The sequence below is a fragment of the Argentina silus genome (assembly GCF_951799395.1).
Source record: "Argentina silus genome assembly, chromosome: 19".
NCBI lineage: Eukaryota > Metazoa > Chordata > Actinopteri > Argentiniformes > Argentinidae > Argentina > Argentina silus.
In genome coordinates this window covers 15,373,886-15,392,729 of record NC_139673.1, presented here as the reverse complement: position 1 = coordinate 15,392,729, position 18,844 = coordinate 15,373,886, and the positions used below count along the sequence as shown (strand labels likewise).

The following is an 18,844-nucleotide window of genomic DNA, read 5'->3' as shown; positions in this document are numbered from 1 at the left end:
GACCATGTTGCCAACAAACCTGTTTAAGACCCAAGGGGATTCCCGCTCTTAGCTTTGACCTTGTAGCGTTGTTTGCATGTCTGACATTTGTCTTTTCTTTGCATGTTGTTGTTGGAATTGTTCTGTCCCTTCTCTCTCTCTTTCTCCCTCTTTCTTTCATGTATGTTGATTTAGTTCCGTTCCTCTTTTACTTTTTTATTTTTTATTTCTTTCTCATCCCCTTCTTCTTCCTTAAACTGTTGGAACACATTATTTTGCAATGCATCCTTCTCTCTCTATCTGGCTCTCTCTCTCGCTGACTCTCCTTTCTCTCTCTCTATCACTCTCTTTCTCTGCATCTCTCTGTCTCTCTCTCTCTCTCTCTCTCTCTCTCTCTCTCTCTGGTGATCTGGTCCCTCACTCAGACCTGGGTTGGTAGTATTGGTATCAGAGAGAAAATAAAGCAATACCTATTTATTGTTCCCCTTCCTATTTTGTACTTTGGGAAACCAGAACCACACAGGATGGGAATAGAAGTCGGACCGCTGGTATTGAGCAGGACAAACCACTGGCAATGTATCCCCTTGTGACATAACTGTGAACAACTTCATTGCAAAAGGAAATAAATCTGTTGACATAAAAGATGCGTGGTGATTTCTGTGAGGAGCTGTGCACCAGAAGTGGATCGCTTGATTCAAACGAACTGCTCAAAGATCAAGAAGAATCAAATTGACTCTCGCTGTTTAATGTCAGTTACATTTTTAGTCGTGACTAACTTAAAAATAAGACGCTAAACATTTTGAATAAACCATTTATTGACATATGTACATTAAAATCTTCAGAGTTCTGCGTCAATCTCTTTAATTGGTCTCCTGGTGAAACCCCCTAACAACGGCCCCCATCCACATGTTCATATATTTAGGGGTGTAAAACACCATCAGCACCATTTCAGACTCCAAGAGTAAACCCACTGTTTCATCTATCAGCTCTTTTGCACTCATTTATTTTTCCAGCTAAACAAAACAAGTGGATAATTTAACATGTAGGTATCAATGTCAGTGTAATTCCTCTAGAGGGCAGCAATGCCACTACAGGCATCCTCTCCTCTCTTCTTCTTTCAGAGTGAGGCACTTCAAGTGGGTTTGCGTTCGAAATCGGTGAAGGTAGAAATTACAATGAGCCCATCCCCTGATTTCTGCCTCTATAACCGCAACATATATACACATATCTGTCTCATACTGTCCCCAACAACTTCAGTTGTCCTTTCTTTACCAGTGTGTGGTAGGAGAAACCTTTTCATTTCCAATCACTACAGCTGTTCTCTAGACTCACAGTCAAGTGGCCTGACAGACCTCCCAGCACCTGGATAGGTGTTTAACGTCTCAGCTAATCATACGATATAGCAATCTGATATCCGGCTGCACGGTTCGTGGATATGGTTCTCCTGGGCCTGGACACACTGTCAGTATTTTCTTCACATCAGATGAAGAGGAGATAGACAAGGAGACCAAAGAAGCCATTGTCCTTCTATTGATGTGTCTCTGTGGCCTGGCCTCACTCTCTACAGGCAGGGGAGAGTGAGAACAGCCTCTGGACCAGAGGGACCTCCAGATCCTCCAGGAGGAGAGGGAGGGGATGCTCCTGGCTTGCCCCACCTCGGACCCCTGTCTCTGGGGTGTGTTGTGTGTCCTGACCGGCCCCTCTCAGCAGGAGCCTGTGGAAGTCCTCTCTCTCCATGAGCTGCTCCATGTTCTGGAGGAAGAATCCCTCACAGAACTTCCTGAGGTCTGAAGCCCTGTGGTCCTGCACAGAAGAAACACAAACACACAATTGAGACCTCACAAGAGCCATTTGAATAGTCAGTAAGTACCAGCGGAGGTAAAAATCGGAGGACTGACTCATTGTAATGCATAGAATGGAATGAGGAATGGTATCAAATACGTGTTTAAACCATTCCTTATTCCGTTCCATGCATTACAATGAGCCCGTCCTCCGATTTCTACCTCCACCAGCCTCCCCTGGTAGGTACATATAAATTGTGGGTTGCAGTCAATTCTCCTTCATGCTGACTCAAAATCCTCATGCTCTTACCCTAGACGTCTGGTAGACGCTGACACAGTTGTCCAGGGTTAGACTCTGTGAGAGCTGGATTTCACAGCAGCTCTCTAGCACCCTCAGCTGGAAGAAACAGGCCACTGGCAGCAACTGAGGAGCACCAGAATCAATCAATCAATCCAACTTCATTTATACAGCACATTTCGCACAAAGAATGCAATGCGCTTCATCAGAAAAAGGTGTGTCAGTACCATAAGAATGAGTTAATACTTATTTTATGAATGTGAGTCGTTCTGCTCTCACCTGCATGGCTTCAGACTCTGACAGCCTCAGTCCCTCGGTCCCTCCACAGTACAGAGAGCTCATCATCCTCTGGAAAAAGAGTGTATGTGTCGACTACAGTACTATAGTAGCACAGAGAGACTAGCCATCCATACTATACAGCATATTAGGGCCAACTGTTTACCCCTCCCATCAGAGAGGGAGGGGGGAGGAAGGGAAGGAAGGAAAGGAAGCACAATGGGAGCTCAAACTAGAGGCTCTGTGTATCATACAGGTGTGTATATATACCTGGAAAGTCCGGTAGGTGATGTCATTGATATGGATGGTCCGGGTGTTGGGGGGACCACCTGACCTACAGGAGCCCAGCAGGGACCTAAACCTGACCAGGGGGAAGAGACCAGACCAGACAGGCACGTCAGATAACACGACAACAAGCAAACAGATGCTTTATTGTCATGTTATCTGACGTGCCTGTCACGTCTGGTCAACTATTGACTTTGTACAGTACAAACAGGAGATGGACGGTGGTGTATATACAGTGGGGGAAATAATTATTTGATCCCCTGCTGATTTTGTTAGTTTGCCCGATTACAAAGAAATGAGCGGTCTATAATTTTTATGGTACTTTTATTTTAACAAATAGAGACAGAATATCAACAAAGAAGTCCAGAAAAAACACATTATATAAAGTTATAAATTCATTTGCATTTGATCGAAAGGAAATAAGTATTTGATCCCCAAGCAAAACATGACTTAGTACTTGGTGGAGAAACCCTTGCTGGCAAGCACAGAAGTCAGACGTTTCTTATAGTTGGTCACCAGGTTTGCACACATCTCAGGAGGGATTATGATCCACTCCTCTTTACAGATCCTCTCCAAATCCTGAAGGTTTCAAGGCTTTTGCTTGGCAACTCGAAGCTTCAGCTCCCTCCACAAATTTTCTATAGGATTAAGGTCTGGAGACTAGCTAGGCCACTCCATGACCTTAGTGTGCTTCTTCTTGAGCCACTCCTTTGTTGCCTTGGCTGTATGTTTTGGGTCATTGTCATGCTGGAAGACCCATCCACGACCCATCCTCAGTGCTCTGGCTGAGGGAAGGAGGTTTTCGTCCAAGATCTTATGGTACATGGCCCCGTCCATTGGCCCCTCAATGCAGTGAAGTCGTCCTGTACCCTTAGCAGAGAAACAACCCCAAAGCATAATGTTTCCACCTCCGTGTTTGACGGTGGGGATGGTGTTCTTGGGATTGTAGCATTCAGCATTTCTCTCCCTCCAAACACGAAGAGTCGAATTTATGCCAAAGAGTTCAATTTTGGTCTCATCTGACCACATCACCTTCTCCCAAGCCTTCTCTGAATCATTTAGGTGTTCATTGGCAAACTTCAGATGGGCCTGTACATGTGCCTTCTTGAGCAGGGGGACCTTGCGGGCACTGTAGGATTTCAATCCGTTACGGTGTAGTGTGTTACCAATGGTTTTCTTGGTGACTGTGGTCCCAGCTGCCTTGAGATCATTACCAAGCTCCTCCCGTGTAGTTCTGGGCTGATCCCTCACCCTTCTCATGATCATCCTTACCCCCCGAGGCAAGATCTTGCATGGAGCTCCAGGCCGAGGGCGATTGATGGTTATTTTGTATTTCTTCCATTTTCTAATAATTGCACCAACAGTTGTCTCCTTCTCACCAAGCTTCTTGCTGATGGTCTTGTAGCCCATTCCAGCCTTGTGCAGGTCTACAACTCTTACCCTGATGTCCTGTTCTTTGGTCTTGCCCATGGTGGTGGAGAGGTTGGAATGGAAGAGATTGATTCTATTGACAGGTGTCTTTTATACCCATAACAAGCAGAGATTAGGAGTACTTTTCCTAAAGTGACAGGACTAATCTGTGTGCCTCATGGGCATATAACCGGTCTGTATGAGCCAGAATTCTTGCTGGTTTGTAGGGGATCAAATACTTATTTCCTTCGATCAAATGCAAATGAATTTATAACTTTATATAATGTGTTTTTTCTGGATTTTTTTGTTGATATTCTGTCTCTATTTGTTAAAATAAAAGTACCATAAAAATTATAGACCGCTCATTTCTTTGTAATCGGGCAAACTAACAAAATCATCAGGGGATCAAATAATTATTTCCCCCACTGTATATGTGTGTGTGTGTGTGTGTGTGTGTGTGTGTGTGTGTGTGCATAGGTGGTGAGGGGGAAGCTCACCTCTCGGAGGCTGATATCAGCAGCACTTTGTGGGCAAAGAACGGACGGCCCTCCACCATGAACGTCACGTCAGACATCTCCTCATTGTTCAGGAAATGAGCATCTGATGGAGGAGAGGGAGGAAAGAAATAGAGGAGAGGAGACGTATAACAGCATGTTAGTTGATTTCTTTTTTTTAAATATATGTTTTTAGGGCATTTCTGCTTTTATTGGGATAGAGACAGTAGAGATTGACAGGAAGGATGGGTGAGAGAGAGAGAGGAGGGATGACATGCAAGATATGTCGAGGGTCGGAATCGAACCAGGAACCTTGCGATTACGTGGCATGCGCATTAGTGTGCTACGCCACTAAGCGCCCCGGTAGTTGACTTCTAGGGTGCGTCCCAATAGTCTAAGATGCCTTTCTCCTCTCGTCTCTGTTTTGTTCATCTGCACTGATATGAGTTTTTTGTAAATGTTTAAACGAGTAGTGGAAGACATAAGGCTATTGACTGTCATAGATCGTCTCAGGGGTCTCAAACTCGCGGCCCGCGGGCCAATATTTTGTGGCCCCCTACTTGACATCAAAGTTTAGTGTTAGTGCGGCCCGCGCGTTTTTCTCACACGCACCTTTTTGCCGCTGGGTGTTTTATATTTTTTTGACACTTATGGGCTACCATAGCTCAGGCTCGTGACAGCTTCCGGTGGTGTTTGTTGACAAGTTAGCCAACGCGAATTAGCAACGTCAGTCACTTGGTTGAAACGTGATTCCGGAGTGACACCAAGTGGAAGGAAAATCTATCCTGTCACCCAGTGCAGAGGACTGGTACAGAGGATTTAGGAAGTGGGCGGACTCAACAAGAGTAATCAGTGACCTAATAAAGACAGCAGAGTGTTGCAATAGGAAAGGGAAAAGAATGACATGGATAGCAAATAGTATGAGATGGGCGGCATGAACAAAAGCTAAATGGTGGTTAGAACCTGAATATTATAAAGAAGAAGTTATAGATTATTATTATATTGTACTTTTTTTGTGGAATACTTGATGCGGCCCAGCCTCACCCAGACTCTACTTCCAGCGGCCCCCAGGTAAATTGAGTTTGAGACCCCTGGTTACGACAAGGCGAGCAACAATTCGTTTTTGTCGCGCTACAACATGTCGATCGACACGTATTAGAAAGCATAACACCTATGGACAGGCGTCCATTACCCAGTTGAGTAGAGAGAGTGAGGTCCATCTGGGGGATGGCAGGAACGGGAGAGGAGCCGTAGCAGTGGGAGAAGACAGAGGCCAGCCTCCTGGTGATCACGTAATCCTAGGGGGAAGAGAGGACCATGATACTGTCAAGTCTGTATCTGTCTGAGAAAATAATTGCATACTGTATGTACTGCTAAAGTAGTACTGTTTGTGGGTTGTGTACATTATTTATGGATTTGTTTATTTGTCAGGGACCATGTACGACATGTCACTGCACCAGATTGAGCTAGCTAGCTAATGTTCATCTGTAGTCCCTGGCAGTACCTTGGTGGTGGTGAGCATGCTGAACATGAGAGGTAGGCCGAGCGAGACCAGCTCCTGGCAGTAGTCGTCTGGCCTGATGGAGGTGAACTCTGTGAGGAGGGAGAGGGTGACCTCATCCCTGGACAGGTGCTGGGCTCTCTGGAGGGACTGCAGCCACACGTGGAGTTTCCAGGGGACACCTGAGGGGACAGGTGATAACGTGGGAGGAATCAGACAGAGGTCATATCAAATTAGACCTGGTTACCAGGTTCATATTGTATATTTTTTCAAGTCAATTATCAATCACACGTGCTCTGTCAGAGATCTTAGCTTAGCATACCCAGTGCTCTGAGCTCCATGGTGACGTCCAGGTAGCCGTGCTCAGCGCTGTAGTAGGCAGCCTGCTGTAGAGCCCTCATCCTGGCCTTACACAGCCTGGGGATGGAGTTGGGGGTGCTGGGGCCGGAGGCAGGGCGTGTTACTGAATGGGCTTTAGCGTTAGTATTAGTGTCTTCTTCCACCCCCTCAGCTAGCATCTCCTCCAGAGAGAGGATGTCCTCCTTCCTCTGCTGGGGCTGGGTCAGCAGCCTTCTCAGGACATTCCTGGGGGAGAGGAGGGGATGAGTTAACAACACACACACACAATCTGCTTCTCATATACACACACACACACACACACACACATACATACACACACACACTCTAATTCTCATATACACATACACACACATTGATACACGCTCTACTTCTTACACACACACACACACACACACACACACACACACACACACACACACACACGCTCTACTTCTTACACACACACAGATGGGTGTATAGGGAGGAGAGGGAAGGAGGCCCTTTCAGACTATTGAGAAACAGCCCTACAGTCAGACAGCAATACTGTATCTATCTACTGTACCTGTGTCCATGTGCTGCTGCATAGCTGAAGCAGTTCATATCCTCATAGAGCGGGGAGGTCAGAGATGTCCCATCATGCACTCTGAGCAGGGGGTCAGCCCCATGGGTCAGCAGAAGGCTCACCATCTCATAGTTACCTGGACACACACACACACACTGGTTTCTAATGGGGTTTGGCTAGCTGGTTGTGTGTGTATATTTGTGAGAGAGAGATCTTGTGTGTGTTTGTGTGTGTGTGTGTGTGTGTGTGTGTGTGTGTGTGTGTGTGTGTGTGTGTATCTATATATGTGTGTGTGCACCCACCTGCAGCAGAGGCCAGCTGTAGGGGGGTCTCAGCAGAGCTCTCCTGACCGTCCATCAGGGCAGTCCCCTCCACATCTGCCCCCGCCTCCAGAAGCAGCTGATAACACAGTCAAAGTGACCTCAGTTCTCGTGTTTACATTCAACAGCTGTGGTGGAAGGACACATTCCATATGGGTGGACGCTAAGTGGGATCCTTGGCGCAACCTAAAACTAACCTTAACCAAAGCCCTTACCCTAACCTTAACCTTAACCCTCACCTAACCCAACCATAACCATTTTAGATCTCAACTCTGACGTCACAATGGGGCGACCATCCCAAGTATCCCACTTAGCCTTTACCGTTCCATATCTAAGGACGTTGGTATGATGACGGAGGAGGTCTCACCTGGGCCACAGAGAGGTGTCCATGCAGCACGGCGAAGGTGAGCGCCACCCAGCGCCGGCTGTCGGGGTGGACACAGGGATGTCTGGGAGAACAGCTGGGAACCTGGGACACGCAGCGAGGCAGGGGACAGCATTAACACTGGGAGGAGCATTGGATGTACAGCACAGATCACTCTCCATACAAAAAACATATACTACTATAGAGATCAGGGGAGGCTGGTGGAGGTAGAAATCAGAGGACGGGGTTCATTGCAGCATACCCAGGTGGAATGAGACAATAAACAAATGTGTGTGTTCGATACCTTTCCTCATTCTATTCATTACAATGAACCCGTCCTCCGATTTCTGCCTCCACCAGCCTCCCCTGATAGACACACAGCAGGGATAGACAGCCGTAGAGGCAGCTTCAATGTAAGCCATGTCATGTGGTCACCAGGAGGTGTGTGTGTGTGCTTACCGGGAGGTCAAGAGAGAGAGGTGTGTGTGTTTACCGGGAGGTCAAGAGAGAGAGAGGTGTGTGTGTTTACCGGGAGGTCAAGAGAGAGAGGTGTGTGTGCTTACCGGGAGGTCAAGAGAGAGAGGTGTGTGTGCTTACCGGGAGGTCAAGAGAGAGAGGTGTGTGTGTTTACCGGGAGGTCAAGAGAGAGAGGTGTGTGTGTGTGTGTTTACCGGTAGGTCCAGGTTGGCTCCAGTCTCAGCTAGGATCTGGACCAGAGCCTCATCTCCAGCAGAGCAGGCATACATCAGAGGGGTCATACCCTGGGGAGCAAGACCAGACGTCAGGCTTTACTATGACAACCTCTTAATAATAATAATCACAACAATAATAATCATAACAATAATAAGAATGCTTCGATTTGTATAGCGCTTATTTCACAAACCCAGGTCAAGTAGTGCCCTGCCCTGCCCTTATGCCCTACAAACCCCTCACCCTGGATGTCCTCACTATCCCCTCATCCACCCTGACTAGTGTACGTACACACCAGGGTGGAGGGAGAAATCAGAGGACAGAGGACGTTTTCTCTCTCTACCAGCCTCGTCTGCTGTACACCAGGCTCCTTAAGTCCTATCCCCTCGGTATGTCTCTAGCCCTCTCCCCTGGTCCTACCTGGTCGTCCAGGGTATTGACCCCTGGGTATATCTCTAGCCCTCTCCCCTGGTCCTACCTGGTCGTCCAGGGTATTGACCCCTGCCGGGCCCAGTAGCTGCTCTGCCTGGCGGGTCAGGTCCGCTCTGCCACAGCTCAGCATGCGGAAGGCCAGGTCCAGCTGGAACTTGGCTGTGGCTGCCTGGGTGTCCAGACGCCTGAAGGAGCTGAAGCAGCACTCTGGCCTGGGTGGAGAGTCATTTGTTTTGATTTGTCATAATTGACCATATGGCATTGTGTGCTAGCCGTTGTTTGCACGTGCACTCTCTCACCTCAGCTGTCTGGGTTCACAGTCCAAGCCCGGGAGGAGCTGTCTGGCCGTCTGTCTGACATCATCGCTGTCCACCAATAAGCTGCGGCGGTGCTCGGCGTGCACCACGGCAACCCTGATCCACTCCATCAGTGGGGGGAGGAGCAGGAATGGTCTGAGGTGGAGGGAGGGACGGGCGGGGGCGGGAGGGGTTAGGATACCAATATAACAGTGACATCATTTATGCACTTCATATCTGTATTAGTTCTGTCTCTTATATTCCTCTGATGTAACTCTAAATCAACAGGCGTGACCCGGGGGGCTGGGGGGGGGACTGGTCACATGGTGCCTGACAACTCTAACCCCTCCTCCTTCGAGAGTTGGACCCTGGAGACACTGCCGTTGTTTTGATTATCAAGCGCAGTAAAGAGCGCGTTGTTTCACTGATGAGATGCATTCAGCTCTCCACCACAGAGGCAGCCATTATGGCCCCTGCCAGGGTCACAAAGGTCCACCTGACTGGAACCTAAGGGGTTAATGAGGCCTAGGATTCTAATTGATGCCAGCTGGAGGGAAACAATACTTCAGTGTCCATGTACACACACTCACAATTGTCACACACATATGAAAAACACACCTCTCAAGATCCCCCCCCCACACACACTTGCACGCGCTCGCACACACACACACACACACACACACACACACACACACACACACACACACACACACACGCACACGCACAGACGCACAAACACACACACACACACAAAAACAAACACCTCAAGGCTAAACACACAATGATATACCTCTCAAGGCCCCCCCCACACACCCATACACATTCTAGCACACACACACACACACACACACACACACACACACACACAGCCTTACCTCTCTCTGCTCAGGGTCATCCTGGGGGGCTCCAGGTTGGGGTTCTCCAGTGACTCCATCTGGGGGCTCGACAGGAAGTAGTAGAGTGTGTGTAGGGCATCCGCGGCCCAGGACACTGAATGCTGATTGGCCGGACGGGCGGGGCTGAGGAGGGGGCTAACAGCACGCAGACGCTGCATATGGTGCATGGCTCGAGACACCAGGTCACCTGACAGGAGGCAGTCACATTCAATATTCAGTATATACACATCCTCAGATACCAAACAAATACCAAACGTGTCTTTGATACCATTCACACACACACACACACACACACACACACACACACACACACACACACACACTCACTGAGCTCTGCGATGCTGCCCACACAAGTGGCCAGTAGGGACTGCTCTAGGGTGCGCAGCTCCAGGTGGGCGTAAGCATCCTCCCTGCTCTCCACTGCTACCTGGGGACCCTCCCCGTACGGGCTGACGTGGGCAGGCAGGGACAGCTCACCTGGGCACACACACACACACACACACACACACGCTTGTTAGAGAAACACAGTCCATTAAAGAGCCGAACACCTAGCAAAGGCACAGACTAAACAAATAGAGCAAGACAGGAGTATGAGAGATACTGTTCAAATGAGAAGATAAAGGGATTTAATTTACACACACATCTCTATGAACACACATATCAATACCGCCCCTTTCTACCTTATCCCCCCCCCCCCCCACCCCCTCTCTCTCTTTCTCTGTTTCTCTCTGTCAAGATGTGCAACCATTTATTGCACTGACCACGGGAGGGTTTGGATGTTCTGTGTGCAGCCACTAAGGATTTAACTGCATTTCAAGCCCCAAAATCATTCAGCTGTGGAGCATGGCACACACACACACACACACACACACACACACACACACACACACACACACACACACACACACACACCCATTTCCATAGAGAGCGAGCCCAGACCATGAAACACACCCACACATGCACACATGCGCACACACACACACACAGCCATTGTGTTATGATGAGAGGGGTATGTGCTGACTCTTTCTTCCACACAATAGAAACAGCTTTCTCTAGCAGGGACAATCTACAAAAGCCAAGCCTGGATGGGTGTGCTCTCGGCAGGCTCAGCACACAGAACCCCCCCCCCCCACCAAGCCAACCTCCAGGCCCACTCAGCCATTTCGGTGTGTGTGTGTGTGTGTGTGTGTGTGTGTGTGTGTGTGTGTGTGTGTACTGTTGGCGTACTGTTGGCTGACTAGACTAGAGAGATGAACCAGATGAAGCTGGATCTGGAACCAACACTACCATGCTCCCTCCGCCCCTACCACACACACACAGCTACACACACACACACACACACAGTGACAGCCACACACAGTCATACAACCACAACCACATACACAAACACAGACACACACACACACACACACACACACACACACACACACAGTCTCAGTCCCACACCCCGCCCGTATTCCCTCGCACCACTGTCCCCACAGCGGCAGCTCCCAAAGCCAAGCGTGCGTCATCAGTGGTCCTACACACACACACACACACACACACACACACACACACACAGCTTTAGAACCACCAGCAGCTGGGTCTGGCTGTCGAACACGTAGGTCCCATCTTAGACATGAAGAGTGAAGACAGCCCAGGGGAGGCTGGTGGAGGTAGAAACTACTCCTCACCACAACTTTCTCTATTTTCAGAAACACTGCTTTAGGTGTTCTCAGAAAAAGACCTCTTGTCTTGAGTGAAATCTTTTCTTGGTTGTTGAAGCATAATACCATGAATGCGTTTCGCATAATTGGCATCGATTAGCCCACCTCGACTTGGTTTTGAATAAGAAGTGTGTGTAGCTTGTGAACAAGTATCTGTTCATGTACTCCATTCATTCATAACAAGAGGCCAGTCTTTAGGGAGGACAAAGCCCAACTGAGTGTTTTCTAATCCCTACCTGTGTGTGTGTGTGTGTGTGTGTGTGTGTGTGTGTGTGTGTGTGTGTGTGTGTGTGTGTGTGTGTGTGTGTGTGTGTATTGCCACTCCCACGGCTACTGTGGGCTCTCCTGCCATGCTTACTTCCATAATCGTGTGTGATTAAGTCATTTCCTTTGACTCTGTCCTTGTGTACGTGTGTGTGTGTACGTGTGTGTGTGTGTGTCTGAATGAAAACAGAGCCACAGTCCTGTGTGTGTGTGTGTGTGTGTGTGTGTGTGTGTGTGTGTGTGTGTGTGTACACAACAGGTCCTTTCAATGACATGGTATAATGCTATAACTGTTTGGAAAGACTAATACAGGCATGGATGGAGTTATAGACATAGGGCCTAGCCCTAATCACCAGACCCTCTCCCTCCTAGGGGGACAATATTAGCATAACCACCACCTTCCGTTCTACAATTCAAACATTGCAGCAAATCTCCCATCAACACCAATAGCGTTTCTCAAGTTGGGATTCTTATTGAGAGGAGGGTTGTATAATAGGAGTGGATATGCACTGATCTGTTAACCAGTGAAACTTGTGGCATATTTCTAATGAAAATGTATGAGGTATTCTAATACGTTTCCTGTATTACAGAAAGGTTATGGTGGAAGGCAGGCTAACCTCACTTTCCTGGCAGCGAGAAATGAAAAGGGCTCTCAGCCCATCTGGAATCATGTCCAAGGTAATGCTTCTAATCATCATAACAGCTACACAATCTTTCATTCTGTAAGGTTTGAAGATTGATAGGGTCAAACCAAAGAGAGGGGGGGAGAGAGAGAGAGAGAGAGAAAAATTAGAAAGTAAAGCAGAAAGGGGGAAGAATTAGAGTAAGTGAGGGAAAGAGATGGAAGGACAGAGGAGAAAGTGAGAAAGTGAGAAACCCTGATGAACATGGAGGTCAGTCTCCATGTTCGGTACGTGTCTGTACTCTGTATAATGTCACACACTCTTAGAGAAAAGGGTTCTTCATCTGTCCCTGTAGGGCAACCCTTTGATAACCTTTTTGGGTTCCATCGAGAACCCTTTTAGGTTCCATTTAGAACCTAGAACTCTGTGCACAGCGTTTAACATGGAACCAAAAAAAAGTTTTACAAGGAACCCAAAAATGTTTTGAAAGGGTTCCCCTACAGGGACTTCTGCCGGCAGAGATCCATAAAAAAACCAAAAGAGAGCAAAACTCCTGGACTCTGCTCGCTCCTGCTGCCTAACAATATATCCACATGTACTCATACAACTATAAAACAGAAGACGATTTTTCCCACAAGGCATTTTTCACGAGTAAAATATTTCTGCAGTCGTTTTCCCAGAGAAAGACAACCCTGTAAAACACATTTCCTATTCCTCCGGAGGGTGAAGGACAGGTCAGATACTTAGTCTGATGACAAAGTAATCACCGAAAGATCATTCATCACCGTTTAACGAGCTGAGAGGCTTCCTGATTAACAGCTCCACTGAAAAACAATATGTCAGTTTCCCTCATTCATCAGACCTTGTGGCTCTTAATGACAGTTCTTCCATCTGTCTCTCACAGGGTCTATGAGGATAGTCAACCACTGATACACCACCATCAGCCCAAAGACACTGCCTATCAGTAGAGGCTGGTGGAGGTAGAAATCAGAGGACAGGCTCATTGTAATGTATGGAATGGAATGAGAAATGGTATCAAACACGTGCGGTCTATCTCTGGTATGTTATAGCACAATAGTGCTGTAATTGTGGTCAGATTTGTTAAACCAACATTAAAGTTGCTTCAGGTGCTTCTTAACCACTTCCTGGCCACAGACAAGCCTTGACCCAATAGCCTTCCAGGTATTTCACCCAATCAAAGCTCTGATAGAGAGCGTATTAATGCAGACACAGTAACCTCACATGCTGTTTTGTTGAACAGCGCTGAATCAGAGTAGAATAACTGAATACTAGAGAGCTCATTGATCAGCTCTTAAAAACCTAATCATTTCAATCAAATCAAATCAAACTTCAATGTATGTGCGTCACAACACACTTCACAAAGACATATCACGACAACATGAACCTCTGTTAGCCATGTGGCCTCTTGTCAACTGTCTGTTAGGAGAGCATAGGTCAACATCCGTACACACATGCTTCAGTAATCCTGGGCTCTAACCTATCAAAACCAGTGACCGGGTCTGCCAGATTAGTGCACAATAACAATATTCCCGCCCAAATGAGGGAGCATTTTGGAGTTTCTTTATGTCTCGCACTACAGACTGATACAGTACAACCGAAAGCACAATGTGTGAATCCTACAGTATGGCTGGCTATCACCACTGACTAGAACAATAGGCTTATTCAATAGGCGACCTTCAAAACTACAGTTGGAAGAGACAACGGTGCTTTGAGGAAGAATGAGGCCAGTGATACTGTGGAACTCTGCAGAGACAGAGACAGATGCCTATATGACAGAGCAAAGCACGTTTGGGTGCAGGGGGTAGCAGTGGAGACTGACGGAGGTAGAAATCGGAGGACGGGCTCAGTGTAATGCATGGAACAGAATAAGGAATGGTATCAAACACACATGCTTGATACCATTCCTCATTCCATTACGATGAGCCCGTCCTCCGATTTCTACCTCCGTCAGGAGGGGTAGTATCAGTCTGCTGTTAGAGAGATCTGAGCAGATGATGACAATTCAAGCTGTGACTGTGTGGGATGGGCCCAGGCAGCCAGACAACGCTGAGCTAGGGAGCTGCCACCGAGGGGAAGCACCTTCTGAAGTTTCCCGTTTGATTTGCTTTATTATCCACAGGGTTAAGCACTACCATTTGCTATTGTCAATGTATTCATACTGTGCAGTATATGAGAGAGAGAGAGAGAGAGAGAGAGAGAGAGAGAGAGAGAGAGCAACTGCGACATTCAGAGTAACACTGAATCTGACTGTTCCCCTCCAGGAGTTAACCCTCACCCTCATCAACGGACCGTCTGTGTTTAGTTAGCAGGTCCTTCGCGCCTCAACCCTGCCCTGTGGGAACCTCAACCCTCAGCTCCTGCCTCTAGCTTTGTGTCTGGTGTTAAAAGCCTAGCCAGCGTGGGCGCTGCTCTGTGATTGTAGGTGTTTACGAGGTGTTGGTTTAATGGTTGGGCTGCTGCTCTCTGTTTGGGGGTAAATAAGGTGGTTGGAACCGGTGCTTAAGAAAATCACACATGTTACCTTTAACAGCTCAATGACTGACAGACGGAGGGCTTAATAAGAGGCAGGTCAGAATGGTTAGAATGTCAACATCAGGTGTTGGTTTGAAAGATAGACTATGGCCCTACTGGTCTCGACAGGTTTCTCTTTACATGCTATTGGACACACGTACGTACGCACACACACACACACAGACACACACATGCACGCGCACGCACGCACGCACGTCCACACACACACACACACACACACACACACACACACACACACACACACCACCCCCCTCTCCTGGCTTCAAATTAGTGTTCTGGAGCTTGGATGGTGAACCATAGCCCAGCTTTAACCCCTAATTTTCCTCAGACCTCAAACACACACACACACACACACACACACACAGTGATGATACACCCCACTGCTGTATCGGACCCCAGGGTTGGTTTATCTGAAAGGATCTCCCACTTCCTTGTCCGCAATTATTACCGAACATGCCTGTTTCCTGGATGTGGGGCTTTCCCCTGAATGTCGACACGGTCATGGACGACATCTAAAACCAGTGACATCACCACTTATTACAGTGATTGCTTTTCCGTGGGAGCCTGTAGTAAATGGTGGAGTAATTAACAACCTCTGTGTGTGTGTGTGTGTGTGTGTGTGTGTGCGTGTGTTACCATATTGGCAACGTGTATGACTGCTGTCCTTTCCCTTTTCAAATGTGTGCTAACCTTGTGTTTGTCCACAATCTCCTTGCCATTGAATGGTCGTTCCAAACATAAAGAATCATATCAGAGAGGATGGGAATTTCCACTGGGGTCAATGAACCACCATCTGAGCCTTCATTACTGTGCTAATGGCACACATGCTAAGCCCGAATGACTGTGAGGTAATGAGCTATCAATCTCTGAGCTGTAATGAAGAGCTCACTGTTTGGAGAGCAGTTTCTCATCAAGTTGTTGTAGGCTTATTGTTTCACGTTTTTTCTACTCAAGCTACAGCATATTTTCGCTCTCTTTTACTCAATGGTTTGACTGTTAGTCTATGGTTTGCAAAGGGTTCATGTGGAAGACCCAAGGGAAGGCTTATAGGGTAGTATACCTTTGTCATCTCTGCCTGGCAGTTCTCAGAATTAGAACATACAGGCATCATTTCTGCCTGAGTGGAAGTATTGTTGTCATGCTTTTCATCTCTGAGGTTGCATAATATCTCTGTTGATTTATGCCAAAGCACTCTGAGGTATTTCTTAGAATGGGCGATCACATGGGAGCCGAACACATACTGACAAGACACCGTTCTATTGAGTAGGCCTACTCATGGGAGAGGGCAGGGGAAGAAGATGATGTTTTTACATTCGGAACAGGTCATTTGCGTCGTCAGGGATGGAGGATTCTGCTTTAGCCCCATTCGAGCTGGAAGAATACCATGTTACATTATAGGCCTGATTGAAGTCTAATTGAGGTCAGTTAAAACAATAAAAAACAATCTCACCATTGACGTTTTTACCGCATATCAGATGCTCGTAGTTTTGCAGCACTCCCCACAGTTCAGCATCGTTGTTAACGACCCTCTCCAGGACCTCTGCGCTTACCGGACAACAGGTGACCCCGGTGTCCGCGCTCTCCCTTTCCGCCACCATCAGCGCCCGCGCGCCCACCTCCTCCGCCAGACTTTCCACGCACGCGGTCATACAGATGGCTGCGTACTCGTGGACGCGCACAGACACACGCGTGTCCACCATCCACCTAAAGAACCGTCCAACGGAGAGACTGAGTCCGCAGCGCGCGGACTTGCCTCGTTTACGCAGGGTGTCCCCCGAGCTCATGCAGTGGAGAGAGATGGCCTTCACCGTCCCAGTCACGCACCGCTCCGCGAGCCCCCAGCTCAGCACCAGTCTGGCGGCGCTCTGCACCTCGAAGCGCGTGCATCGCCGATGCAGCTCGCTCAGCCTCTGTGCCTCCCGGGAGATCCGAACCAGAGCCCTCCGCAACAGTACCGACAGTCGGTGGACGGCGTCCTCGGAGAAAGCCACTTCGTCGCCGGACACTTCACGCAGGATCCTCCCTACCTCCTGATCCGTCCAGGGATACTCTTCCAGTTCTGGTAGACGGGGGCACTTGGAGAGGATGTCCTCCGGGTCTTCTGGCGACACCGTATTGACCGTGTCCCAGCTGCCGTTCCTGCTGTTCAGAGAACCGGCGTGGTGCCACCAGGTCCCCCGCTGCGAGGAGCTCAGGTGGGACTGAGAGCACCTGGACGAGGAGAGGCTCAGGGACTTACAGGAGTCTCCAGCCCCGTAGCCCGAGTCCAGGCTCACGTCCTCCAGGGTCTTCATCTTGGGACTGCTAGTCCCTGACATAGTGAATCAGTACCTGGATAGATATATGCGTTCTGAGTTAAATTAATATGCTCACTTTAGGCACCAAAGGAAAAGCTCCACATTCAAATTAGGCTCGGCTTCTTTTCCAATATATAGGTGTAAATAGATCATCAAATGGATTTAGTTAGACTAATGACAAGTTTATCTGTCATATACTGTCACAGCTAGTCACCATGGCACATGGTTCCTCTCTCCCCAGGTCGGCCCTGACAAATGTAACCAACTTTTACAACAGAGAGAGTGAAGATCTTACGCGCACCAATCATCTCTCAGTATTTTTGTAACCAATCACGAGGTGAGGTACTGTACCGTTGTCTACAAAAACAGCTCCACAGCGCCACCATGTGGACATGGGGCAACGGCGCATTACAATTAATCATTCATCATTGCGTATTTATGTGTACTGTCAGTGCTTTGATGTGATCCATAGTCTAACTAGTGTAACTAGTCTAACTAGGTTTGCAATGTAGGTTATTTCTAGTCGAAGGTTCAAAGATATAATTTAATAATATTATGTTTTCTATCATATAAAACCATCATAGCCTGTCCTTGCAAATACATTAAATACTGTACCAATGTAACATTGTCGTTCTCAGCAAACACACGAGAGAAAGTTTTTTTTTTTTTTTTTTAAAACATGTATTTTGCCAATCATTGTTGAACAGTATCAGGGCCTCATAGAACACACTCTGATCATTACCCAAACTGCTCTGCTTTGACTTCCCAAACAATGACCAAAACAATGTACAACACTGTACAACTATGACTTCAGAATGCACACAAAACTGGACTTTCGTAGTCTGTTTTTGGATGGACATTCTCGAGAATTAACAAAGTGCAAAACAATACCATCAAAATAGGAAGCTGTACTACAGACTTGGTTTAACATACTGTAATTCAACCTTTCAAACAGAGGAAGCGGAGGCTGGGGAGTGGGGACATTGTTATCCAGGGGAGGCCAGTGGAGGTAGAAATCGGAGGACGGGTTCATTGTAATGCATGAAATGGAATAAGGAATGGTATCAAACACACCATTCGTCATTCAATTCCATTCCATGCATTACAATGAGCCCGTCCTCCGATTTCTACCTCCACTAGCCTCCACTTGTGTTATCCCACCACTCTGCCTATTTATGCAACATCGCAGCTTATAATGTTTTAGCTTATAATAAATAGAGAGCACCTGAAGATGCCTTAAGCTTACTAAGACATGTCTTCAAGTATAAACAAGAAGATTTAAAAAAGCATTATTGAGTTTGGACACTAAAGAAGAATACACAGTTGCTAAAACCGTATTCGTCTGTGAAACCACCAACAAGCTATTGGCATTACGCTTACCTGCTGCTTCACAATCACGTTGCATTCAGAAACACTATGATTCCCAATGCTCTGGTTTCAATTAGTATTCTGAGAAAAAAGCACAAGCAGAACACAAA

At 47.5% G+C, this 18,844-nt stretch overlaps 1 protein-coding gene across 1 annotated transcript; it reads right to left on the bottom strand.

Moving 5' to 3' along the window:
- Positions 1-1,533: 1,533 nt before the first annotated feature.
- LOC310819943 (ankyrin repeat and BTB/POZ domain-containing protein 2-like) lies at positions 1,534-17,387 on the bottom strand (the record flags this gene model as incomplete). The annotated part of the gene is made up of 17 exons (XM_083691376.1): positions 1,534-1,782; positions 2,071-2,184; positions 2,338-2,406; positions 2,605-2,695; positions 4,527-4,629; positions 5,716-5,821; positions 6,028-6,206; positions 6,347-6,609; positions 6,926-7,061; positions 7,228-7,324; positions 7,613-7,714; positions 8,281-8,370; positions 8,778-8,943; positions 9,031-9,183; positions 9,903-10,110; positions 10,251-10,400; positions 16,520-17,387. 17 exons carry the CDS (start codon positions 17,385-17,387, stop codon positions 1,534-1,536), a joined length of 3,144 nt encoding a protein of 1,047 aa, XP_083547502.1.
- Positions 17,388-18,844: the final 1,457 nt, after the last annotated feature.